The sequence below is a fragment of the Dasypus novemcinctus genome, chromosome 7 (genome assembly GCF_030445035.2).
Source record: "Dasypus novemcinctus isolate mDasNov1 chromosome 7, mDasNov1.1.hap2, whole genome shotgun sequence".
NCBI classification, from domain to species: domain Eukaryota; kingdom Metazoa; phylum Chordata; class Mammalia; order Cingulata; family Dasypodidae; genus Dasypus; species Dasypus novemcinctus.
In genome coordinates, this window is record NC_080679.1 from 41,448,762 (window position 1) to 41,475,668 (window position 26,907).

The window sequence follows — 26,907 nt, forward strand, 5'->3', positions numbered from 1 at the left end:
CCATTCATGTCACATGATTAAACAAAAATTTTTTTAAAAGATTATTTATTTATTTATTCCCCCCTTGCGGCTTGTTCCATTCTTTGCTGTCTCTTCTCTGTGTCCATTCGCTGCGTGTTTTTTCTGTATCCGCTTGTCTCCCTTTGTTGCGTCGTCTTGCTGTGCCAGCTCTCTGCGGCACACAAGGCCGTCAGCTCTCCACAGCGCACAGGCCAGCTTCCCTTCACAAGGAGGCCCTGGGATGTGAACCCAGGGCCTCCCATATGGTAGATGGGAGCCCAACTGATTGAGCCACAGCCACTTCCCGATTAAACAAATTTTAATGTGACTTCTGTTTTATGACGTTTTGCAAAGTCATCACAGTTAAGTCATTAATAATTGCTTGTTAACGTGTGCTTGTTTTAAAGTAACAGCTTAAGAAAAACACTCATATCCCTATTTAGTCCTCCAAGATTCTAGTTTTCAGCAGGTTCTAATAATCTTCAGGTTCTACTCTATTTTATTATTAAAGAATCAGGGCTTAGAATCAGAAAACTTGGTTCCAAGTCTTTTCTTTGCCATTCACTACCTGTGTGACCTTAAATGAGTCATTCATCTTCTCTGAACATCATTAATTTCTCATACGTAAAATGGAGCTAATAGTACTTGTTCCACCTTCCTTATTAGGTGGGTCAGAGAATGAAAAATGATGTAATATATATGCTAATAGATTTAAAAATGAAGTTTTTCTGGGTTTGGTGGGTGAGAATAGGTAATGGATTTGTGATAAAAATAAGTTGAACGTTAGCTGAGTTTGGCGAGATGAATTCTTTATTCATGTATTTTCATCAAGGAGATGGCAATTCAATGATAAGGTGGCAGCAAGCAAGAAAAAAATAAGGACAAAATAAAGCTAGCCTTTCCCATAAGCTTGTGTACAGTGCTCTCTAATGCTGAGTAAAAGAATTTATGAATAATCAGTACTAAAGTAAAATATTGTAAAACATTAAGGGATTGCAGAAAAATATCAAATTTATTCCTGTTTGATATAATTTTCCCCCATTGGTTTAATTGTTTAGATTAACTTCCATTAATCAGTAACTCTTGGTACTTGCTCATGTTTATAGCTTTGTTCTAGGTATTGTGGAACATAAAAGAAGTATAAATCATGGTGCTTTGGAGATAAACAAATTTTATTGCTTATAAAGAGAGAAACTTTGTCAACCTAAAGAATAAACTTTCATTTCTGTAAAATGAAACTTGCTTAAGTGATATATAGAAAACTTGAGAAAACTGATTTCTACCTGATGATACCTTGGGATTCTGTTTAGCTCCAGCTAAATTATACTATAATACTATAATTAATATATGTAATTTTATGTATTTTAGATTGACCTGTTGGGATAAGAGGAGTCTTTTATCAGGGATGGGCTTTCTTGGTCATTCTGTTTTTTGTATGTTGATTTTAACAATATAAGACTGTAGGGTAGGAGTTCAGTTGCCTGTAATGTTTGGTGAGTAAACCAGGAATAAAGTAGGGAAGGGTGGAGGACGATAGTTTTGTCTGTTTGGCTATTGTTCTCTTGCCTTGCTGGGGGGAAAGAAGAGTGGTCTAACACATCTGGAACTTGCTTCAATATGTTTGTTTCTGGTAGTCTGTATTGATTCTAATCATGAAAACTGATGCAAGCTTACTAGATGCCAAACCTATGTATCAAATTGTCCTTAAAATCAAATCAAAATTTTTAAATTAGTTTTACATAAATGGAGTTGAAAGAGTCTGTGAGACTTATTATAAAAAACTGCCCTACACACACATACACACCATATCCTGCTCCTGGAGGAAAGCACTTTCTACTCTTAGTTGATCCTGATTATTTACCTCCATATCCTTAAATATACCTCATATCACTATTTCTTGATTTTTCAGTTGTATTATCTCCTAACTTCTTACTCTTAAGGATTAGATGTGGCTTTTTTTAGACAGTACTCTCCTCAAGTTTCCCCATCCTCTCAGTATGCTTTGGTTGGATTAATATAGCAGTTTACTGCTCTACTTTATGTACATTTATTACATGTCCTTTCCAGAACATCAGTTTACTTCTTGTATATTTTTTAAAATACTATTTTTCTACATATTTATCACCATTTTAATTCTAGACTTTTCTGCAATGATTGACTCTCAATTGGCTCAAACAAATTAAGTATCCTATTAATTTCATCACCTTGGCAAACATTTTGTTTTTGTAGTCTTCACGTAAGGATTTTTATACTTTGCTATATCTTTGTAGTCATTAGTTATATCTTTTCTCTCAGGCTGGTAAACTTCTCCAGAAAAGATTCTTAAAATTCCCTGAGTAGAGCATATCTGCCAGGCTGTCAGTGATTTAGCAGCTCATATGGGAAATAGGGCTTGGAATGTGGGGTATTCCTCAGTGTTCATCTAGTGAACTTTCCTTTATTCCTTCTAGGTCAGGGTTTCTCAGCCATTGGCACTGTTACAAACACCTTGGACCAGATAAGTCTTTGCTTTGAGACCTGTCCTGTGCACTTTAGGACATTTAACAGGATCCCTGACCTCCATGTAGATGCCAGTAGCATATCTCTTCTTCCCAGTTGTGACAACCGAAAATACCTCCAGACACGGCAACGTATTTCCTATGGGGCTAAGTCACCTCAGCTTGAGAATCAATACTCTAGATATAAAGAATAACAGCAGTTAGCCCCTTTTTCATGGAAATTGACCTTGGGTTTTACTTCTGGCATTTTCTTTCTGGAGACATACTGGATTAAGTTAAATTTAGAATGTTACCAGATAATATTTATTGTTATGTTGTTTATTGTAAAATTGACCAAATCGATGAGTACATATGGACCCAGAGGACTGTGAGTGAACTATATAGTATAAACCTGGGGAGAAAACACAGACCTTGGCTCTCTGGTGTGCAATGTAACTCTTGTAATTGAACGTGAACATGTCCCTTTAGAGGCCCTGGATCTATGCTCATTGGCTACTCAAGGTACTGCTGGTTCCTGAAGATTCTCTAAGGCAGCATGATTGCTACACTCACCCACATGGTGAGAGAGTGCATTCCCTTACAATGAGCCATCACTTCTGGGTCCAGAATGGCCCCTGGAGGGCTGTATGACTCCCTCTGAAAATGACATGTCTAATTCGGGTATGCTGCCTTTGTCTTTCTGCAGAACTAAGTGAACTTGGTGCCAAGTTATGGTCAGTTAGGGTCCTGTGAGCATGAATATCAATCTGAACCTGAGATCACTGCAAATAAAGTAGGGAATCCTGGGGTTAGCTGCTTTCCATTTTTTAAAAAATTTATTCCCCCCACCCCACCCCCCCGTGGTTGTCTGCTCTCTGTGTCCATTCGCTGTGTGTTCTTTTGTGTCTGCTGCATTCTTGTCAGTGGCGCCGGGAATCTGTGTCTCTTTTTGTTTTGTCATTTTGCTGTGTCATCTCTCCATGTATGTGGTGCCACTCCTGGGCAGGCTGCTCTTTTTTCATACAGTGTGGCTCTCCTTGCAGGGCGCACTCCTTGCATGTGGGGCTCCCCTATGCGGGGGACACCCCTGTGTGGCACAGCATGTACCAGCTCACCGCAAGGGTTTAAACCCTAGACCTTCTGTATGGTAGGTGGACGCTGTATCAGTTGGGCCAAATCCGCTTCCCTAGCTATTTTCTTAAATATACTTTTAACCAATCCTCCTGCTTTTAGTCTCAGTTTCACTTCTTTTGCTGTTTCTGTAGCTTTTTGAGGTTCTGCAATATAAATTGATTTCTTTCCTCCAGTGCTGGCTTAGCAATCAGCTTTTCTTGGGTCCACTAAATTGCTTAACACTCAGCCATATGCTTTCTACCTTCTAAAATTTTATTGTCATTATTTTTTTGTGAGTTTGGCTTTTTTTTTTCAGTGGGGTTTGGGGAGGGAGTGGAACTACCTCATTGGCCACTCATCTCTGCCTCCTATGCTGGTATTTTTTCATGTCTATAATGTCTTGACCATGAAGTACTCCAGGGTGCAGTTGTGATGGGAGGGTTCTGCAGGTGTCGTGGGTTGACTGTTAAACTTAAAAAAATTCACAGGACAGCCTTCTACAGCCAAGAATTAATCTGGCCCAAAATGTCAGTAGTGCCAAGGTTGAGAAATCCTGCTTTAAAATTAGGTGGCACCTGTCAGTCACTGTCAGCAAGGTGGCAGTTATGATATGGTTATGTGAAGCCTTCTGTTGATACTTTCTGATAAAGGTAAAAAATGTACCAGCATCAAATCATGTACCAGCATCAAATCATCTTAAATCCAAGGAAATACAGTTATCTCCAACCAACATCTCTCCCCTGAACTCCAGGCCTATATATACCAACTGCCTAATCAATCTCTATTTGGATGTCTAATAGGTTACATAAATTTAACTGGTCCAAAATTGAAACCTGGTCTTTTCCCCTAAACTTGTTTCTTCCATATCTTACTTACTCCATCCTTCCACTTCATCAAGCAAAAGCTTAGGTGATTTACTCTTTTTCTTTCCAATCCTCATCCAATCCAGTAGCAGATTCTCTTGGTTTTACCTTTACAATATATCCAGAATTTGATCACTTCTTACCACTGCTACCAAGCCAACACCATCTTGATCTAGGTTTTTTGCAACAGCCTTCCAGTTGGTTTTCCTTTATAGTCTGTTAGCCATACTGTAACCTAAATAATCTTATTAAAAGGTAGTTCAGATCATGGGACTCCTGCTCAAGCCTAACGGCTTCATATCTCTCCCATGTGAAAGCTGAAATCCCTGCAGTGGTCAGCACGGCCTTACTTGATCTGCTTTCCATTTTTATTGACCTTATTTTCCTTCTATCCTTGCCTTTCTTACCCTGCCAGTTATACAGCCTCAGTGTTGTTTGACAGCAGTAAGAGCCTGCCTCAGCTTTTGTACTTGTTGTTCCCTTCTTCGATCCCCTGCCCCAGTTATCTGCATGATAAACTCCCTTACTACCTTCAGGGATTTCCTCCAATGTCACTTTCTTAATGAAGGCTTATTTTATCACCCCTTTAAAAAATCAGTCTCAGCTTCCCTTTCCCTGTGATTACCTTTTTTTTTTTTTTTAGATAATTTGTGGTTTACAGAAAAATAATTCATAAAATACAGGGTCCCCACATAACATTCTATTATTAAAACTTTGCATTGGTGTGCATTTGTCACAACTGATGAAAGCACATTTTTATAATTGTACTATTAACTATATAGTCTTTGTTATAACATTGTGTTGTGCAGTTTCATAGATTCAAAAAAAATTTTTAGTAACATGTACAACCTGAAATTTTCCCTTGTAACCACATCCAAATTTATAATTCAGTGCTGTTAATCACTTTCACATGCCTGCTACTATCACTATCCATTACCACAACTTTTCCATCATCCCAAATAGAAAGTCTGTACTTTGTAAGCTATTAATATAATGCCCTATTTCCTATTTCTACCCCATCTCCTGGTAACTAACATTCTAGATTTTGAGTTTGCTTATTCTAATTTCCATCAGTGAGATCTGTCCATATTTGCCCTTTTTGTCTGGCTTATTTCACTAAACATGGTATCTTCAAGATCCATCCATATTGTTACATGTATCAGAATTTCATTCCTTTTTAGAACTGAATAGTATCCCATTGCATGCATATATACCACATTTTATGTATTCATTCATCAGTCAGTAGACACTTGGGTTGCTGCCATCTTTTGGCAATTGTGAATAATACCACTAGCAACATTGGTGTCAAAATATCTGTTCAAGTCCCTGCTTTCAATTACATAGATGTGGGTTTGTCTAGTCCTATGATAATGCTATACTTAACTTTCTGAGAAACTGCCAAACTGTCTTCTACAGTGATTTTACCATTTCATATTTGCACCAACAATGAGTGTTCCTGTATCTCCACAACCTCTCCAAAACTTATAATTTTCTGTTTTTTTAAAAATAGTAGCCATTCTCTTGTGTGTGGTTCTGATTTGCATTTCTTTAATGGCTAATATACCGAGCAAATTTTCATGTACTTTTTGGACATTGATATATCTTCTTTGAAGAAATGTCTATTCAAGTGTTTTGCCCATTTTTGAAATTGAGTTGTCTTTTTGTTGTTGAATTGTAGGATTTTAAAATATATATATATGATGTCATTTCTGTCTGGCTATATTTTTCATACATTTCCTTTGTGGTTATTATGCAGTTAAAAATATAAAATCCTAAATATATAAAATATAAAAATCATATTTGATTTTATACTCTGTGACTTTCAATAACATACCCAAGCAGTTTTCCTATACTCTTCTGTCCCCCCACCTATTTTTGTCTTTATTTTTTCTTTTCTCTTTGAACACTATCTAGTGTCTTTTTCTTTCAGTCTGAAGAACTCCCTTTAGCATTGCCTGTAGGGCAATTCTGGTGGAGGTGAGCTCCCTAAGCTTTTGTTTATCTGAGATTGTCTTAATCTAACCCTCATTTTTGAAAGACTGTCTCATAAGATATAAAATTGGCTGGTAGTTATTTTCCTTCAGCACTTTAAGTGTTTCAACCCACTGCTTTCTCTCTTTGGTTTCTGATGAGAAATTGACACTCAGTCTAATTGGGACTCTCTTGTACAAACCATGTTGCTTTTCTTTTGCAGCTTTCAGAACTCTCTCCTTGTCCTTTCCATTCAACAATTCATGACGGGAGTATTGTTCTTAACATTTATTCTGTATGGTGTTCTCTGAGCTTTTTGGACTTGCATATTCACATCTTTTGCTAAGTTTGGGAACTTCTCTGTCATATTCTTTGAATGTTCCTTTTGCCCCTTTCTATCTTCTTCTGGGACTACCATAATGTGTTTATTGGTGGAAATGATGGTGTCCCAAAGGTCCTTTAGGCAATTTTTGCCTTTTCTTTTTTTTTAAGATTTTACATTTTAATTTTAATTTTTTGAATTATTTCTCTCCCCTTCCCCCCCCACCCGTTGTCTGTTCTCTGTGTCCATTTGCTGTGTGTTCTTCTTTGTCCGCTTCTGTTGTTGTCAGTGACATGGGAATCTGTTTCCTTTTGTTGCATCATCTTGCGTCAGTTCTCCGTGTGTGGAGCGCCATTCTTGGGCAGGCTGTGTGGGCTTGCTATTTTGAGCTTGCTACTTTGAGTTAGCAACCCACGAGGACCGGGCGGGCTTCCACGGCTCGGCGGTGAGCCCCTAGGCCAGCGCGTAGGCCTAGGTTCTCCAGGTGTGGGGGACGCGCGGTAAAAACCACGGAGACAGCCTGTGAGAGTGAGCTAGTCCACTTTATTGCGGGAATACACTTGATTATATAGGGTCGGGTTAAGGGAGGGGTAGGAACGGGGGCGGATGAACTACGGGGCGGTAGTGGATAGGCGGAGCTGTGCAGGCAGCTATGAGGTAGGCGGTGAAGGATAGCAACGGCTGGAAAAGGGAGATAACAAAGGCTAGGAGGAGGGGTGAAGGGAGGCAGCAACAAGGCTGAGCTTTCTTTTGTGCTGGGCAGCTCTCCTTATGAGACGCACTCCTTGCATGTGGGGCTCCCCTACGCAGGGGACACCCCTGGGTGGCACTGCTCTCCTTGCGCACATCAGCACTGTGTGTGGGCCAGCTCCACACAGGTCAAGGAGGCCCGGGGTTTGAACCTCCCATGTGGTAGACGGGCGCCCTCACCATTGGGCCAAGTCCACTTCCCAGTTTTTGCTTTATAAAATTCTTTTTTCTTTCTGCCTCTCATCTTGACTCACTTCAAGTGTCTTGTCTTTGAGTTTGTTGGTTCTTTTTTCTGCCAGTCCCCACCTGCTGTTGAAACACTCGGGAATTTTTCATTTCAGTTATTGTGGTCTCAACTCCAGTATTATTTGCTTCCTTTTAAAAATTTCTATTTCTTTATCAAAATTCTTGTGTTTGTCATTGTTTTCCTTGTATCCTTTAGATCTTCCTCAGTATTTCCCTTCATCTCCTTGAGCACATTGAGGATCTTTTTTTAAAAAGTCTTTGGTAGGTTCACAGTCTGGCCTTCTTTGTAGATGTTTTCTGAATTGTTATCCTGTTCCTTTGGGTACACCATCATTTCCTATTTGTCTTGTAATCTTTTGTTTAGATTTTAAAATGTTAACTCTGTTTAGACCCTGAAATGTCTGTTTCTTGAATTTGTAACCAGCTAGTGATCTGATAGAGAATTTCTTGATTATCAGCCCCCTCTATGTTCCAGGAGACAGACCTCCCCCTCTCCTGAGTGTTTAAAGCAGATAAAACTTTGGAGTGTATCTACCTCACTGTCTCAAGGTGCTTTTACTAGGAGACAGATCTGGGAGGCAGGGAGTATGCCTGGGAGGAGTTCAGTCTTTCTTAACCAGAACAAGGCCAGATACCCACAAGAGGATACCAACTAACTCCATACTGCACTGAAGAGGGGATGAGGGAGGGGCCGGGGAAGGTGCTAGGAACTTCTGCCAGGACTTCTCAAAGCTGTGCTTTACCTTCCCAGCAGATGCAGCCCTTCAACAGTCCTCCACACCTCTGAGGAAGTGTAACATCTTTAATCCTCCTCTGTGGTCTTTGTGGCAGTTTGGAGCAATTGCCACCCTACAGCCAGGGCCCCAGCAATCTGAAGTTGTAAATCAAAAAGCCTGCACTCTGAAATTATCAGTAATTTTCTTTCAGTATGGTGGATTGAGTGCTCTAAGTGAAGTAATATATGTGAAAGCTCTTCAATATTGAAACTTTGTTTTAACAGCTAGGTCCCCTACAGGCAAGTTTTAGCCAAACCCAGGACAAAATAGTTACTTTCAGCTGAAGTTCAGTGACACAAATACCCATTTAAAAAATCATCTTGTGGACCTTGCCAGTCAAACTGGCCGTCTAAAAGTAATGTATCTTTCTGCATTTTTGCTCTTTGAAAGCCAACACTTAAGTACAGTTTCACATCAGGAAGAGTGTCTTTTTTCTCCTGCCTTCCTTTCTTGGCGTTTGTCAAAATACTGTGCTTCCAGGCTCTTGACAAATATTATCTCATTTAAGCCTCATAATATCGCTTTGATGGGTACATTTTTCTGTAGAAGCCAAGACTGGAAGAGATTAAGTAGACCAAATAACTGAAAATCCATATTTAAATGCCAGAACCACATCATAAGCATCATGATTTTTATCAAAGTCTTAAATATATTAAGTGTAGATGATTGTTAAAAATATTCATATTAGCTAAATGTGAAAGAATATTTTATTGTAAAACATTCTGCATGGATGTATATAAAATTATAGAATATAAATTTAGAAAAAATTTTAGTATATAAACCAGAATCAGAATATTACAGTTAATATTCTTATGAAGTCTATCAGCTTATTTGCTAGTTTTTAAAAAATTAGTTGTAATTGAAAAATAAGCTCTAAAAAATGCCGTATTTCTGTGCCAGTTTGAAATTTATGTAGCAGCTGATCTAGTGACATTGTTGTGGTACTTTTATTCATGTTTACTAATTAAACAATACTTTCCTCTAAAATACAAGTTTGCAAATTTAAATGGTAACTTGCAGGTTGTGAATTTTATATAAGATAAGGATTACTCCTAAAGGGTAAAGGGTGAAATGTCCATTTATATTATTTTTTCTGGGATTTAAACTTCAATACCTTTGAATATGGTATTTTATAAATGAAAGTCTATTTTTATATGAAAATACTTTTTAAAGTTTGTTACTATGTTTACAGCAAATTTAAAAGGTTTTGCTGGATCTTAAGGAAACTTGTTATAACCATATCAGGGAAAAAATTGCCTATTATCTGAGCTAATTTTATAAAACTTTTGAAATTTTAATTGATTCCTTATTTGTAAAGAGTTTTTAAAATTAAAACGTTTTATGGACACGGTTAAAACTTGTGATATACAGCGTAAGTATATGATAGCTTCAATGCAAGTCCTCCAATTCCTTTACCTTCCAGAACTATCTCAAGGATTATTTTGGAATAATTTGGAAATTTTGAAGTATTGGGAAGAAAACATCAATTGTCTTTATTTATCATTGGGGGAAGAAACCCACTGGTCCTGAAGCCCCAGATTATTCCTAGCAAACTTAATATTGTACTCTTCTGAAGTATTAACTGGGTAGGAGCATAGGGTTTACATATCTGAAAGATTGGGTTGTAATAATTAATTTTCTCATCACAGCTACATTTCTCTTAAAATTCTGTTGACTTTGTTGCTGCATTTCACATATACCATATACAGTGGAATTAAACTCAGTGTTTAATTCCAGATTTTGCTGGCTTAATAATGTTAATAGCAGAAAGAATAGATATTGATCAAATGAAAGAAGAGGCTGAAGATTTGCTCAAAGCCAAGGGAAAAGTCTAGTTCTCAAATATTTGCGAACATACTCCCCAAACAACACCGGCATGTATTCCCTGATTCTTGTTCTGTGAATACCTTAGAAATCTGTGAGAATGTTCTTCTTTGCTGATGTAAAAATCTTTAGTTGATTTCAGATCTATTTTGCTTCTCATTTTTCTTTTTCCTTTTTTGTTTTGAGTCTGTGGAAGACTAATAAAGGGCTATAAATAGAAACATTTATAGGGGTTCTAAAAACTAATATTTTTTAAAAATTAGAAGAGGCTCTAAAATATAAAAGAAATGGTTTTGAAAGCGTTCAAACATTTATTGGTTATCTAATAGCCAGTTCAAGGAGAGAAATAAAAGGGAGAAAAGTAGAATATAATAGCTATTATGTTGAGTGCTTATTCTGTGTTAGGCATTGTGCTTTACAGACCTCAACTTACTGAATCTGCTTAAGACCTCTATTTTATATTGGAAGGAATTGAGGCAGAGTAATTAAATAACTTGCACAAGGATTTGAACTCAGGCAGTCTGGTTGTAGAGCTTGTACTACAATATTACACTGCTGCTTCACAGAACTGAAGGAGAATCCAGAGGATGATGGACAGGTCAGTAATCTCAGATCCAGACCTAAGGACAGAACTACATGGGCAGGAGAAAAAAAAGCAGAGATTTATGCAGTAATATCCCCATCTTGTGGCGTTTCAGGATATCCCTGAATATTTTAAGTTAAAGTTTAACAACTTTAAACTAACCCTAAGCTAAATGAGTTAGTTGAGCTCAAATAAAATTCAAATGAGGGCTAGCAGTCTCATACTCTTAAAATAATAATGTTCTTATTACTCATTTAATTCTTATGGTAATCTTTGGGGATAAGTGCTTTTATTTTCCCCATTTTATTCATGAGGATAAATAATAAGCTCAGAGTCACATGGTCAGTAAATAGCCAAGCAGGGCTTTGAACCCAGGCACTCTCTGGCCGCAGAGCCTATATTCCTAACCATCATGCTATACATAATATTTTTGAAAAATGCATACACTTGTCAATAAAAGTGAATGTAAATCTGCTTTATAGAAGCACTAATGTGTGTTCACAAATCTCTTTTTTTCTATTTTGTCTTGTGATCTGAAGTGTTAACTATTAAAAGGAAGTGTTTCATTTTGTAACAACTTCTGGGTATAAGGCCATTTTTTTTTTCTTCCCTTTCACCTGTCCGTCCCCCACCCTGCTGTTTTTGCTGTCTGTCCATTTGCTCTGTGACCTTCTGTATCTATTTCTACTTTTTGTCTTCTCTTCCCATCTTTCTCTAGTATTCACTCGGATTCGATCCTGGGGACCTCTGATGTGAAGAGAGTTTCCCTGTCAGTTGCGCCACTTCGCTTCCTGGTCTCTGCTGTGCTTCACCTTGACTCTCCCCTTCATCTCTCGTTTGTTGCATCATCATTTTGCTGCATGACTCACTTGCATGGGACTGGCTCACCATGTGGGCAGTCGGCTTGCCACGTGGGCACTGGCTCTCCATGCAGGCTCTCAGCTCACCATGTGGGCACTCGCGTGGACACTTGGGTCACCACTCGGGCACTCGACTCACTGTGTGGGCTCTCGGCTTGCCACATGGGCACTGGCTTGCCACATGAGCATACTTTCTCTTCTTTTTCACCTGGAGGCCCCAGGGATGGAACCTGGGTCCTGCCATATGGTAGGCGGAGACCCTGTACCTGAGCCTCATCCCCTTCCCAAGGCCATTTCTTAAGTATGGTTTGGCTCCTGTATTCAGGTGTTCAGATCAGTGCTCTTCTAGTCTCTCCTGGCCCCAACTTTTTCTATTATCCATCTCTAATGCTTGAATTCTGGCTTTAAGATGATACTTTTTTTTTTTTTTTAAATAAATTGTATTGAAACATATTCATAAAGTATACAGTCCATCCAAAGTGTACCATCAATGGTATTTGGTATAATCACAGAATTGTTCATTTATCCCTTCAGTTAATATTAGAGTATTTTCATTACTCCGAAAAATAATAATAAAAAACAAAAACCAAGCAAGAACTCTACCCCTTAGTAGTCCCCTTTTAATCTCTTTATCCTTCCCCTACCATACATAACTGCTATTCTATTTCTGTCTCTCTAATTTATTTGTATTTATATTTTATATAGATGGAGTCAAACAATATGTAGTAACTTTTGTCTAGTTCCCTTCACTTAGCATATTTCCTCTTTTTTTTTTACCATTGATGGAAGATTATTAATACATTATTATAAACTACTGTCCATAGTTTGCGTTGGTTGTATTATATTTTTGCCCAGATAGCACCCTGATAGTAACATCATGTAACTTTAATGTATGTTTGTTCTGTTGCAGAGAACAGCAGTCTTATATATGCAATATTACCCATACTCATTTTTCACATGAAGGTTCGCTATGCTATCATTTCCATGTTTCATTTTTCAGCTTTCCTTCCAATGATTTATAGAGCCTTACACTTACCTTTCAACCACTATCGTACCCATATATTAGCATTGCTAGGTATAACAATATGATATGCTTTCACTTGAAATGGTATTTCATTTTAACATGTTCCTAATTCAGTTCAAGAAAATTATAATCTATGACTTAATTTGTAGAGATTTGTGGAGGGTTTTTGAGAGGTTGATGGAGAATTTGATAGGTTTATAACACAAATGAGAGTTTTTGGGGTTGAGAAAGTTTAGAGCAAAATTTATATGGAGAATTGACTCTATAAATTCATTTTTCTTACATGTTTTGAGCACAGCTTTTAGATTTATAAAAGTGATGAAGAATATGTAAAGATTACATTTGTGGGAAATGAAATATTTGTAGGAAAATATTTAAGTAACTTATGGAAAAGGCACTTAATTAACATTAAACTGGTTCATCCCATAATCCCTTTTCATTTTTGTTGATATAGTACATAAATTAAGTTTTAGTTTTTGTTTACACATTTAACATACTATTTTGTATTGCTTTCATCACTTCACATACATAAATTTGTTTTTGGTAAGGATCTGTTGATTTGGAAAGCATGGAACTATGTATTGTTTAACATGGTGCATAAGCAATTATCTCTTCTTTAACACTTTGATTTAGATTTTTTTAAAAAATAACCAATAAGCACCTGGAGCTATATAATGGGATCTTGTGTGAGACTGAGTCTGGATAGAACAGACTTTTAAAATAAATGTTAGTTAAACTTACAAAAAGTTGAAAGAATAATCCAAAGAACTCTTGAAACTCATTACCAAGATTCACCAATTTTTTTTAGCATTTTGCTATTTTTACTTTATAATTCTCTCTAAATATACCTACATTTTTTTTCTGAACCATTTGAGAGTTACATTTATCATGCTCCTTTACCCCTTAATATTTACATTGTTTACCCCTTAATACTTAAATTTGTATTCCCTAACAAGAATATTTGAGATATACAGATTTGACAGGTGTCCCATTGATGAGGTACTTAAAATACTGCTCTAGAATCTGTTTAACAAGACAGTGTAGAGAGAGAAAAGCCAATGACAGTTCTGATCTGTCAAGCATGTGGCATGAAGACCCAGAAGAAATATTTATTCATACATTCCATAAACATTTGAGTGCCTAGGCATGCTCAGGGCTGTAAGACATAAAACTGTGAACATAATACACAATATACCTTTGATGTTATAATTTAGTTGGTGTGGAGTGTGGTATAGATACAGACAAACAGAGAAGCAATTTCAATACAATATCATAAGTACTATGATAGAAAGGACAGAAAGCCTTCCTAGTTAAAACTTTGAGAATGAATTGCAAAGTACATTACAGCTCAAAGAATGAAGGCTTTAAGGAAGAGAGAAATGCTAGATTTCAGGTATTAGGCATATGTGATGGCTCAGACATGGAGGATGTGCACTGTGCCATGAATTTAGAAAATTTGGCAGTGGAAAGGGGAAAATAATGATTTGACAAGAGGAGGATACCCAGAAGAATGAATATTTTTCTATCCCCTCACCCCCATTGGGCTGAGCTAGTTGCATATCAGAGACAAGTTATTGGAGAGGGAATAAGCAGGATCTAGGATGTGCTTAGTTTTGGAGGGGAAAAAAAGCATATTCTAGAAAAAAGGATGAGAATATGGATGTAGCTACATGATAGATGAATGTAATTTTCTTGGTACTGGAGGGAGGTGAGGTCATACAAAGAGGGGGAAGTGGGTCCTAGAAGCATGAAGAAAATGGAGACTACTTGGAACAGGCTTTGAGGTGGTGAATTAGGGAGCAAGAGGAAGAGCAATGGAAAAGGCCCAGTTGAGGTTCAGCAGCATGAATCTGTATTGGACATGATGTTTCTGCATAGTTCTTCCATAGACCTCTATCATCCAGAAGTAGAATGAGATTATCCTTAAATTATCAGGGGTTAGGAGCATCTGGTTCTTTCTTTTTTTTATTTTTGCATAAAAGAATGAAAGGGAATTGCATGCAACTTTTCATTTCTATTTTAACAATTCATTTCAATGATCTTTTCCTCTTCTTCCTGCATGACAGTGAGAACTGCCTTTTTTCACCTCCTTTACCTATCATTTTCTTCCTTCCTGCATTTTTCACAGCATGCTATTTCTCTGAGATGTCCCAGCAAGCAGGCCAAGCATCATATTGACTTCACAGAAGAACAGGCTGAGCTGACACCTGTAAGTTATGTAAACATGTCTGTGGGACAACTTAGATATCAATGAAGAGGGATGTATTCATCCTGTTGCTGAAACCTCTTTTCACATACCTAATTTTTTAAAATAAAATTTAAACCACACTTAAAAACAAACAAGCAAAAACAAAGGAGCAACTTTATGATATGTAACATTGAATATTTATACTCATAGAAAGATTATATAGGTGATAACATATCTGAGGTAGAGAAATTTTGTATTGGAATATGAAACCACGTGCTTTCTCTTTATTCTGAACTAAGGGCGTTTATAAATTTCACTAAGGTATTAACAAATTTAGCTCTTCAGAATAGACATATCAAATAGAATGACTCTCCTGCACTGATGCTTAAACCTAATTTCTTTCTTTAAAAATGTATTTTTTGCATAATGGTTGGCAAATCTGGATGCTTCAGAGCTACACTGCCCTTTATAATAGCCACTGGCTCTTAAGCACATGCAATGTAGTTAATACAAATTGAGATGTGCTGAAAGGATAAAATGCACACTGGATTTCAAAGACTTAGTATGAAAAAAATAAAATTAATGTATTTTTGTATTGCTTATTGAAATTATAGTGTTTTCATACTCTTGATTAAATAAAATATTAATATTTATTTCATCTTTTTTCTTTTTACTTTTTAAATATGGCTGCTAAAATTCATACCACTGAATTATGTTATTTGAATCTGGTTAGAAGGGGGAAATTTTAGGTGGTATAAATGTTGCTAGAACAAAATTTAAAAACAACCACCACCACCATAGGACTATACAACACAAAGTGAACGCTGATGTAACTATGGACCACAGTTAATTGTTAAATTAAAATAACCTCATCAGTTGTAACAAAGTCACCATACTAATGCAAAATGTTAAAAATAGAAGTAGATATATGGGAACTCTTTCTGCCTAATCTTTCTGTAAACCTACAACTTCTTTAATAAAACAAGTTAGCACCTGAAAAAAATGTGACTATTAGAAAACTTTAAGTTTCGTTTGTGACTTTTTTTATTTCCATTGGATAGCACTGCTTCAGAGTCATCTATGAAGCATATTTTTTTAAAAAACCCATGTACCCCATCCCAGACCAGCTGAATCAGATTCCTTTTGATCTCTTTTCTTTCTCTTTCCCTTCTTCCCTTTCTTCCTCTTTTCCTTCTCTTTCTCATCTTTCTACTTCCCTTTTTATTCCTCTTCCCTCCTTCTCTCTTCATCCCTCCTCCCTCCCTTCCTTCCTTTCCCTCCTCTCTTTCTTGTCCTCTTCCTATTCTTTTAAAATACTGGTTGTAACCTAGTGATTTGATTTCACAACCCAATAAAGGATTACAGAGTGAAAAACACCTCTCCAACCTCACCTCTAGCCTCTCCCCAACACTCTTAAGCGTCAACCACACTTACTATAATACTTTCACTGTCATCCACTTGTTTCTTCTGCCCAAACAGTAGTTTTCAATCCTTTCAGACCCAACAACCTTGCCACCCCTTTTTAAATAGGAAATAACTTATAACACCATCCTTACTATCCTAAGTGAAATTGATTGGTAAAATAACCTACCTATGAAGTAGTAAACCTCTTCACCCCCTTATAATCAAGAACTCTGGATTTAAGAGTAGTGAGAAGATGAGAAGTCAGTTTTTCTAAGAAGGTACTGGCAACTCTTATTTGAAGTAAGGTTTCCAGTAGTGAAAGTTGTAATTGGTATATTTCTAAACAAAAGAATGTACAGGCTTCCTTCAGCTTATTTTACATGGTAGTAGCATTTCTGGAACATTTACTGAATATTAAAATTATGCAAAAGTACTTTGTGTTTACATGTAAAATGGAATAAGTCTCTAAGCTAAGATAATTATAAGTGGGATTTCCCATCTATATGATTTTCCATATAGGGAATTTGAAAAATCATGTGGGATGTGGGAATTTTGTTTTTGTTATTATGTGACCTTTTTCTCTACTTGCCAAGCATTTGGCATTACTGGCTTGCCTCCCAATAAATACTAGCAATACCTCCCTCTTCTCTTTATTTTGACAATCCTAAATGTCAAAATATTTGCATTTTTCTAAATGCTTCCTTGAGGGTAATGCTTTTTCTCTTTGAGAACCACTGGTGTCTCATCTCTGTTTGCTGTCTTTGCCCACCCCCAGCTGCCTCCTCCTCATCTTTCAGTACCCAGGGATTTTTCAGAAAATACTTTAGTGAGCCCTTAATTTTGGGTTAGGTACTTACCACCTACTTGGCCATCATACCTCTTAGTATACTCTCTCATATTGCCTGTTGTACTTATCTGTATCTCCCTATTAGATCCAACTCTGAGAGCAAGGAATGCCTATCTTTGTCACATTTGTAACTCTAGTGCCTAGCATGGTTCCAGGCTCAAAGTTGGAACCTAATAAATAGATTAATAAATGTGCATGGAAGGGGAAAAAATGAAGGGGAGAAAGAAAATGCAGCTAATAAGCCAGTAAAATGGATTAAAAGAAAGCATGCAAAGCGAACGCAGAAGAACATGCAGCGAATGGACACAGGGAGCAGACAACCGGAGGGGAGGCGCAAAGGGGAGACAGATAAATAATAATAATTCTTTAAAAAAAAAACTATATGTTTACAAAAGAAAGTATAAGGCCCTGTTTTATGAAGCTTTGTGTGTTTTTATCAGCAACATGTACCAAGACTGAAGGGTGATTAGGTGATACACCCCAACACGATTTCTGTCACTTCTCAGTCTTCTAACTGTACACTCCTCTTCTCGTACCTCTTGAATCCTCCTCTGTAGTGGTTTCCCACCACTCCCCTGCTTCCTCCTCCTTTCTGAGAAGCATGCAGTTATAGGAGTAATGCATGGCTGGGGTCAGTGGGGGAAGAGACATCAAGTAAGGCATTTATTGAAGGAAGGAGTTTGCTGCTTTTGGTTTCTATGTGTACCTGCCTTCTATTACAGATACCTATGTTTAAATAGAGGGAATATGGAGACATAGGCTCCCCGACTACTAGTGATTAAACGTGACTATCCCAAGCACAAATGATTGTAATTTTGGATTATATTTAGCTATTTGTGTTCTCATTTCTTAGATGTGGCAGCTTTGGGGGGTCACCAAGTGTAATGGCTACCCCCCTTTTATTTTAAGCTATTTAAATCTTTTAATGTTGTTAGGTAGAAAAACTTCTACTTTAGAATATTTAGACATACAATTAATTACTGATCAGATTGTAAGTTTTTTAGTGATTTGAGTCTTGAAGTGACAAGTTTGAGAATTGATATTTAAACTTCCTTTTTTAAAGCTTAAACTTGACATTAATATTCGGAATTATATTTACCAAATTATAGTTTGTTTTCCTTGTCTGAGGTGGATTTCATATTTGTTTATTTGAAAATTTCAAATTTTCTATCTCATTATCTTTTTTTAAGGAAGCAGCATTTATAAGTAAGATAAAGTAAATGGAAGAAATAGAAATAGGTTTTCAAAAAACTATTTTCTATATGTTTTTTATAATAGCATGTAAGAATTTTTTTTCATGACCTGTTAGAAGCCAAAAATGAATGGAAATAAGATAAATGAAAGTTTTATTTGCTCCTTTTAATTTAATCTTTTCATTCTTCATCCTTCCAATTTTTCTTCCTAATTCTTAATTTAACCTCAAACTAAATAGAATTTTCAGAAATTTCTCCTTACCTAGTGTCTTTCTAAATGAGCCAACTACTCTAAAGATGAAGTTAATATGTTCTAAGCACAGTGTTTCTGATCTTGAAGTAGTGTTTTTATGGTCTGTGACAATGTATTTTCTGAGAGTGGGTGCTTCTTTAGTATTTATTCACCTAAGTTTCTTTCCAAAAGATTTATTTGTCAAGAATAACTTGATATATAGTTAGATTTATAAAATATAACATTATAGAATGTTTACTACAACTCCTTGCAGCTGTGTCATGCATTGTCTTAAAATGGTAGTTAGCATTTAAAAATAAATACCAATTCAGGATTATTCAGGGACTGGCACTTCTGAATTAGATGTATGTTAAAATGACTGCAATTATTCTATGTAAGGATAAGTACTATTGTGTAAATTTGCCTTACGATATATTATTAAAAAGTTATTAAGGAGGAAACAGGTAGTTGGGACTATGCTATTCACAAATCAGGTTTTTGTGAAATATATTACTTGCTAGAATTAATTTAACCAATTTAAGGGAAAAACATGTAATATTTTGTTCATAAATTCATATACTATGCAAGCCCTTCACTGTACAGCACAATCCTATTAGTAGATTGTCATTCTGATATAGTAAGCAAATTAAAATTTTTCTGAAAACAGGTGATATCCACTAGTCAACCGATGTATGGTTATTATTCTCTTGGTGTGACTATCATCGAATTGGCCAAAAATACTTATAGAAGGTTTACAAATTGTGTAATCTTTTTCTGTTCTCACCAGAAGAATACTAATTAAAGCTACATGGGTGTTGTATAGGCTTAAATAAGGGAAAGGAATAGCTCAGTCATTGGACTTCTTGACACTTGTGCTGTGTGTGCACCAACAAACACTACCCTAGAGGGCAAACTGGCTCTGAGTTTTGCAGTGTGGTGAGGGACAAAGGGGTCTGCTGGGACATGCCTACTAAAAGAGATATTGTCTTTGCCTCCTCCTAAAAATTTTTTTTTTCCTCTGGAAATGTTTCACTTAGTTTAGGAAAACGATATGAGGTTAATTATAGAGTCTCTCTTGCTTTGTCGACTTTATATTTTAAACACATAAAACCTCTACTGACTTCTATTGCCTTTTTTGTTTTTCTCTCTCTCTTTCTGCACAAGCACTCCTATCTGGACAGGGAAACCTCCCTTCTTCTGAGAAACATTGCAGGAAAACCTTCTCATTTGCTGACCAAGGTGATAATTCTTCTTTCTATCTGCATGTAACTATTTATTGCCTTTTGGGTAGAATATAATTTCTGTTTTATTTTTGTCTTTTTGGGTTTTTTTTTTTGTGCTCTTAGGTTATTGCTTTCTTGTTTCAGCGCTTTTACCTTTAATTGTGGTACTCTTTTTCTCTTATGGATCATAATTTATTGATCTTAACGACTGTCAGAAAAATATTTGAGTAGAAAATATTTTCAATAATTTTCACTACTCTCTTAAATTTTGTAAATGCCCAAGTCTTCCCAAACATGTTGTATCTTTTCTAGTTTAACAACTTATTTGTTCTTTAAATTCTAAACAAACATTGCTTTACTTGTAACTTCTTCTACTGAGGTTATTCATACCGTTTCTTTCTAATTCTTGCTTGTATTATCACCATCTCATTTAATTAAAACATTTACTGATATAAATGGAATCTTAGTTTATATTGTTCTAATCATATTTGAAGAGACGGCTGCAGTTTTAAATTCTCAGTTCTCCACCCTCAGGATGGTTTGAATAAGTCAGCTGGATTTTCATTGGGCTGGTATTTTGTATCATAAAATCTTTTGGCCATTGTCATCAGCTAAGGAATAATAGAGAAGCTGAATAGCACTTTTTCTCTTTTTAAATGATGTCTTTACTTCATTGTTTTATTTAAATGATGTTAAAATCAAGAATGTCATATTTGGTTTTAGGTAATTTTTAAAGAATATACTTAGTAATTATGGGTATTATCTCTGAATTGTTATTGTACCCAAAGTTGTTTTGTTTTTTTTTTAAATTCATCTTCTCCTAACTTTTAAACTTGTGAAGGAAGATAAAGGCTAGCAGTAAAATCTGCCCCAAGATGCAACTTAAAGAGAAGACCCTTTGACAAAGTCAGCAATGGGACTATTTTATTGCCTGAGTTTCTCTTTTTAAAGCAGATCTAAGAATGAGATTAGAAACTTAAAGGTCAGGGAAGTATAGAACTCCAAGCAGGTTGTAGTCTTATGACCATAGCTAAGTTACTTTTGCCTTTTTCTCAGCTTTCCTCCCGTCCTCTTCTGTTTACTCTCTCTCTAAAGTCCACACTCAAGTAGGATTTCAGTTCTAGATCAGATCTCTCTCCCTGAGAGCACCACATTTCCAGCTAGCTATTGGGCTTTTCCTAGAAGATTGCCATCTTACCATCACTTCAAATCCCACAGGTCTCTAGCTTCTATACTGTCCTGAGGCCCCACTATTTTTATCCATCTTCTTTTTCTGTCATTTCTCTTTCTGTTCCGGATGCTGTCATTTTCTGAGTCACCCAGGTTTGAGCCCTACTGACCATCCTTGGTACTTTTCTCCCTCTAACTTAATATCCCAAATCTCTGATGAAGCTTGTCATAATCTGCACTATTTTTCAAGTTCATCTATCCATTTCATTCCCATTTATACCACCTGTAATATAAGCTCTTATCTTTTTTCCCCCTCTACCTCCCCTCCCCTGCCCTGCTGTTTTGCTGTCTGTGTCCATTCACTGTGTGATCTTCTGTATCTGTTTCTCTTTTTGTCTTCTCTTCTCGTCTTTCTCCTCTAGGAGCCACTGGGATTTGATCCTGGGGACCTCTGATGTGGAGAAAGATTCCCTGTCAATTTTACCTTCTCAGTTCCTGGTCTCTGCTACGCCTCACCTTGACTTTCCCCTTCATCTCTTTTATTGTGTCATCATCTTGCTGCATGACTCGCTTGCACGGGCACTGGCTCGCCGTACAGACACTTGGCTTGCTATGCGGGCACTTGACTTGCCATGTGGGCACACATGGCTCACCACATGGGTACTGGCTCACCACATGGGCACTTGCGTGGGTCCTTAGCTTGCCACACAGGCACCCAGCTCACCATGTGGACACTCAGCTTGCCACGTGGGCACCAGCTCGCCATGCAGGCATGCTTTCTCCTCTTCTTTTTTCACCAGGAGGCCCCAGAGATTGAACCTGGGTCATCCCATATGGTAGGTGGAGGCCTTATCATTTTAGCCATATCCATTTCCCAAGCTCTTATCTTTTAATGGAGCTATAAATGTTGTCTCTTTATTCTGTCCTGTAACCTCTTCCATTCCATTTTGCCTGCTACTCTCAGATTATTTTTAAAAATTTTACTATTTCTGTTTATTTGTTCAATAAATATCGAGCCATATACTGTGGTCAGTGGTGGAATACAGCATTTGTGGACATGTTTTCCACCCTCAAACTCACAGCCTATTATGAAGATAGATAAGAAGCATTAACAAGCAAACATGTAAAAAAATATTTCGACTTACATTAAGCACTATGAAGAAAACAAGGTAAAACAGAGAATTCTTAGGAAATGATTAGGGGTATACTTAATTAAGGTGATAAGATCAGAAAAGGCCCTTCTAGGGAGGTGACATTTAAGCTAAAGCCTGAAGAATAAAAGAAGCAGCCAGTCTGGGAGTGGAGAGGAAAGAGATTGGCCTAGCTGAGAAGCTGCAAAAAGACCACGTTGCAAGAGACACCGTAGTTGAGTACAGATTTGAGTGTCTTGGTATGGATTTGGGGAGACAGGAAAGAGCCAGATCGTTTAAGCCATGGTAAGGAGTTTGTATTTTTTTCTTCATGCAGTGGGAAACTCTTGAGAAGAACTTCCATTTATTCAACAGGTATTTCCTGAACCTGCTATGTGCCAGACAGTGTTTATAGAACTGGAGAAATGACAATGAACAAAACAAAGTTCCGGAGAGTTGTTCTTTGCAATTTTGAAGAAATGTAGTCCGAAGAAATGTAGTCCGTAATTTCCTATCTCGCTCTGCCAAAGATGTGATACCAACTGCAATATCAGAGCCATTTCTTTTCTGCTCTGCCTGTCTCTTCTCCTGCTTTCCAAGTGGTGGCCTTGGTGTATGTGTCCAACATTCTGGCTCTAGTTAACTCCTGTATACAACCCTGCTTACATGCAACAATATATTTGAGCAGGAATGTGATATAAGAAATGGAGGGGTGGGGAATGGAAATGAGAGGTGGCAGAAATTCTTAGGCAACCTGAGGTTCAGGGATCTCTCAGGCAAGCCTTGGTTTTAGTGCTGATGTCAGTATCCTCTGTACAGAGCACCTGGCTATTTTGAAGCTAAAATAATACATACCTTTTAACATACCAACATTTGTGCCAGTCTGCTTCCCCTTAGGCAGAATGCGTGATTGCCACCCTTGCTGCTACCTCTCCAAATCTGTCTGACAAAAGCATTAGAGGCTGTGCTCTTCCAAACTAGGACAGTGCAACACCCAGTACACAATAGAATGAGCACAGTAGCTCTGTGCTTGGGCCAAATCAGCAAACAGAATGTCTTTTCCACCACTGATCCAGTTCTGGGCCAGAGAGCCTCTGCAAAAACAATCCCAACCAGTTTCTTCTTGGAGTGGTGGCAGTGCCAGCAGAGGACCATGCCACCATAAATGGGAGCAGTGGAAAAAGAATACGTTACTGATTGGATGCCCTTTCCTCTCAGGGTACCATTCTAAAGGTCTTCCCTGACATTCTGATATGATATAATATGGCAGTCTTTGTCACTCTTTACTCCTTTAACCTGCTTTATTATTTTCCCCATAGGAATTATCACTGACATTATATTACACATCTATTTATTTTCTTGTCTCATTAAATGTAAACTACATGAGAGCAGGAACTTTGTGTCCCCTGCACCCAAAACCAAGCCTAACACAGTCCTAATAAACTCTGTCAAATAAAAGAATCATTCTTAATGACCACTAAAGTTTCAAAAACTGCTATAATGTTAACCGTTTTCTTTTCTTCAGGGAAGTCATAAAAATACTATTACATTTTTTTTGTTTTACTGATAGTTTTTTTATTTTTGACAACAGCTTTTATTTACTGTACAAGTTTGAGCTATAATTGTTAAGGACAAAAGGGACTGTGGCATTATGGCAGAAAGAACAAGTAATATTGGGAAGACAATTTTTCTGAGCCTTAGTTAATATGTACAATGGCTATAATAATTATTGGCCTTGCATTATTTCCAAAGATTGAGTTACCATGTGAAAAATGCTTAGTGGTGTGAGGCAAGTTTTAGGTGTTCAGTTAGTTCTTTTTTCAGTGAGTCTGTCAAGTTGATGATTTCTTCATGGGAAATAAACTAGTTATAAATTACTATTTTGGTTCTAAGCAGTTTTACAGAATAGAGCATTTAATGGATATTAAACTATTTATATCACTCCAAGTTCTCTTTGAATCATTTTAATTTAAGTAACTTTATCATTATAGTCTGTGAAACATCTAGATTCTGAAGAAACTGCTAACTACTGTTCAGTTACTTAATTTCAGTCAGATATGTTTTAAACTCACAGGTCCTTTAAAGAATTAAATTGCCATCTGCCAGGAACTGTAACTCTTTCTTTAATTATTTTAATTTTTACACCAAAGAGAGTATTCTGACACTGTCACGGCGGCATTGACTTTCATATAATCATAAGATTTTTACCTAGTTTTTGTCCTTTATGTAAATTTGAGGCGGCTTGGCATTTGATGGTTGTTGATAGCTACACAGGAGTTTTTCAGGTAGAAAGTGGGTTGTCTCTTTTAAGAGAAAATGTAGGAGAGAAAGTTTTTATATGTGTGAGATCTTTTATGTTTTAGTATGGGAAAGGGGTATTCAAAAGATGGAGGGCAGATGACTTAAAACCCTGAATTATCTGCTTTAACAACTGCAAAAAAGGAGACCCTGAGATAAAGCTTTGCCCTTTGTGAAAACTTGGCTGTAGATACTGAACATAGGTTTGCATTGACTTACATGAGAAACTATTGTAGGTCTTCTAAGTTATGTATAATCTAAACACACTGACAAAGATTTATTGGTGTTCCCTGTACTGTATCACACAACACTCTAATAGTAAGACTATGTCTTCCTTTCCCTGGTTATATAGTTAATAGATGTGGTTGGCGATGACTTAAATATTTAGTCAATAAAAGAACTTTTTGAGGAAGAGCGCTTATTTCCTTCAGGGAGCATAAAATACTATGAATCTTGCAAATTGGTATAAATATTTATCATTTTCAGTTTTGCTCCAGTGATGATATTCAGACTCTAAAATGTAGAGGTGTCTGATCATTCCTGTTTCTTCAGAAAGCTTCTATTGAGGATTGCCCTTATAATAAATTAGAGAATAAACTTAAAAAATTTGCCTGGGTTGAAATGAAACAAATAGCTCTTAAATTTGAATTTGATGAAGTTTTTTTTAAACAAATAAATTTTATTGATATATATTAATAAAGCATATAATTTATCCAAAGTGTACAGTCAGTGGTATTTAGTATAATCACAGTTGTGCATTCATCACCTCAGTTATCATTGGAACATTTTCATTAGTTCGCTAATAATAATAATCAAAAACAAAAAACAAGAAAATTCTTTACCCTTCGATCTCTCTCTGCTTCCCTGCTGTCCTGTACATAGCTGCTATTTCTGGCTGTTCTTCCACAATTACTTATTAAGCAGATTTATTGAGATATATTCATATACCACATAATCTATTCAAATTGTATAGTCAGTGGCTTTTAGTATAATCACAGTGTTGTGCATTCATCCCCACAAAAATTTTTAGGATAATTTCATTACTCCAAAATGGAAAATTCTCCATTCCTTAGCAGTCCTTATCTGTAAAGTTATTAAAGAGTAGCATTTTGATCAAATAGAAGAGCTGAGTTTGGATTTGTTAAAATAGACCATTTAGTTGCCTTACATAATGTTTTCACTGATGGTTAAGAAATTAATTGGCTTTATGCATGCTAATTCTTGCACAGATCTCGTTTGTTTAAATCATTCTTCAGTGAGTCAGCTTTTTTCCTTGTTAGCCTATAGGGCAGAAACTGATCTGTGAGTTTACGCTAATCCTATACTTGAATGACATTTATGTCAGTTCTTCAAAAGATAGCACTGGTTGTGTTCTGTTGTACTTGGTAAGTAATACTATACTAAAACAAACAAAATGGGGCATGAAAATACTGTTTTTGCATTTATAATCATTATCAGAATGTAATATTTAAATTATTTTACTTCTTTTTTCCTTAAACATATTTTGAGGACATCTTCTAAATGTCTGAAGGTTAGTTATAATAGGAAAGAATTTGGTCTTTTGGAAGTTCATGTTTGCATACCAAATACACAAGGCATTGATCCTTCATTACAGTTTTGCCTCATCAGATTTTGAGATTTAAATTTACTTTTCATATTATGAGACTGAAGTGCTACCTACTGCACTAACAAGGTACCTATGAAATGAATCTTGAAAATATGCCTTGGTAAATTTTTCCCCTCTATCTAGAATAGCTATTCATGGCAATATAATGATGTGGCAAGTGAGCCATGAGAAATATAAGATAATTTATCCCTTTGAGAAAACAGTCATAAAACTTTCTGCTTGTTTTAGTTTCCTAGCTGCTAAGACAAATACCATACAGTGGATTGGCTTAACAAGAGGAATTTATTGGCTCACAGATTGGCTCACTGTTTCAGAATCTAGAAGACTTGCTTCCTTGCAGGGTTGGTATCTTCTGGCTGGCTGGCTGGCAATTTTTGAAGTTCATTGGCTTTTCCGTCACATGGCAAACAACGCACATGATGATATTTTCTCTTTTCCATTGACTTCTAGCTTCTGGCCGCTCCCCATGACTTCTCTACCCATCTGACTTTCACTCTGTTTATAAAGGAGTCCAGTAAACCAGATTAAAACACAACCTGATAAATTTGGGCCACACTTTAATTGAAGTAACATCTTGAAGAGATCTTATTTGCAACGGTCCATACCCACCAGAATGCAGACCAAGACCAAGAACCTGTCCAACTAGGTTACACAGTTCGATCCACCACACTGCTTCTCTTTTTCTCCAAAAAAAAAAAATGTCAATAACTGATTTCATAAAAACCATAGGAAAATGCAAATCTTTAAAATTTCATTAGAGAATAGTGAATGCAGTACTCATCAAAA

At 36.5% G+C, this 26,907-nt stretch overlaps 2 protein-coding genes across 8 annotated transcripts in view; one reads left to right on the forward strand and one right to left on the reverse strand.

Annotated features, from left to right (window-relative positions):
* The window catches only part of RAPH1 (Ras association (RalGDS/AF-6) and pleckstrin homology domains 1), a 106,710-nt gene that overhangs the window by 43,652 nt on the left and 36,151 nt on the right, over nucleotides 1-26,907 (forward strand). For 2 of the 5 annotated variants that reach the window (XM_058300309.1, XM_058300311.2), the window contains exons 5-6: nucleotides 14,938-15,018; nucleotides 19,838-19,912. The exons of 1 other annotated variant lie outside the window; for it this stretch is intronic. In XM_058300309.1, coding sequence (XP_058156292.1) covers nucleotides 14,938-15,018; nucleotides 19,838-19,912 — 156 coding nt within the window. The remainder of the gene's footprint in view (nucleotides 1-14,937; nucleotides 15,019-19,837; nucleotides 19,913-26,907) is intronic. 2 more of the 5 variants (XM_058300313.1, XM_058300312.2) reach the window with 2 other exon arrangements.
* Nucleotides 25,997-26,907, reverse strand: part of ABI2 (abl interactor 2) — a 153,579-nt gene continuing 152,668 nt past the window's right edge. Inside the window, exon 11 of one of the 3 annotated variants that reach the window (XM_058300336.2) lies at nucleotides 25,997-26,616. In XM_058300336.2, the coding sequence (XP_058156319.1) occupies nucleotides 26,612-26,616 (5 nt within the window). In that variant the 3' untranslated portion in view covers nucleotides 25,997-26,611. The remainder of the gene's footprint in view (nucleotides 26,617-26,907) is intronic. The other 2 variants (XM_058300324.2, XM_058300316.2) reach the window with 2 other exon arrangements.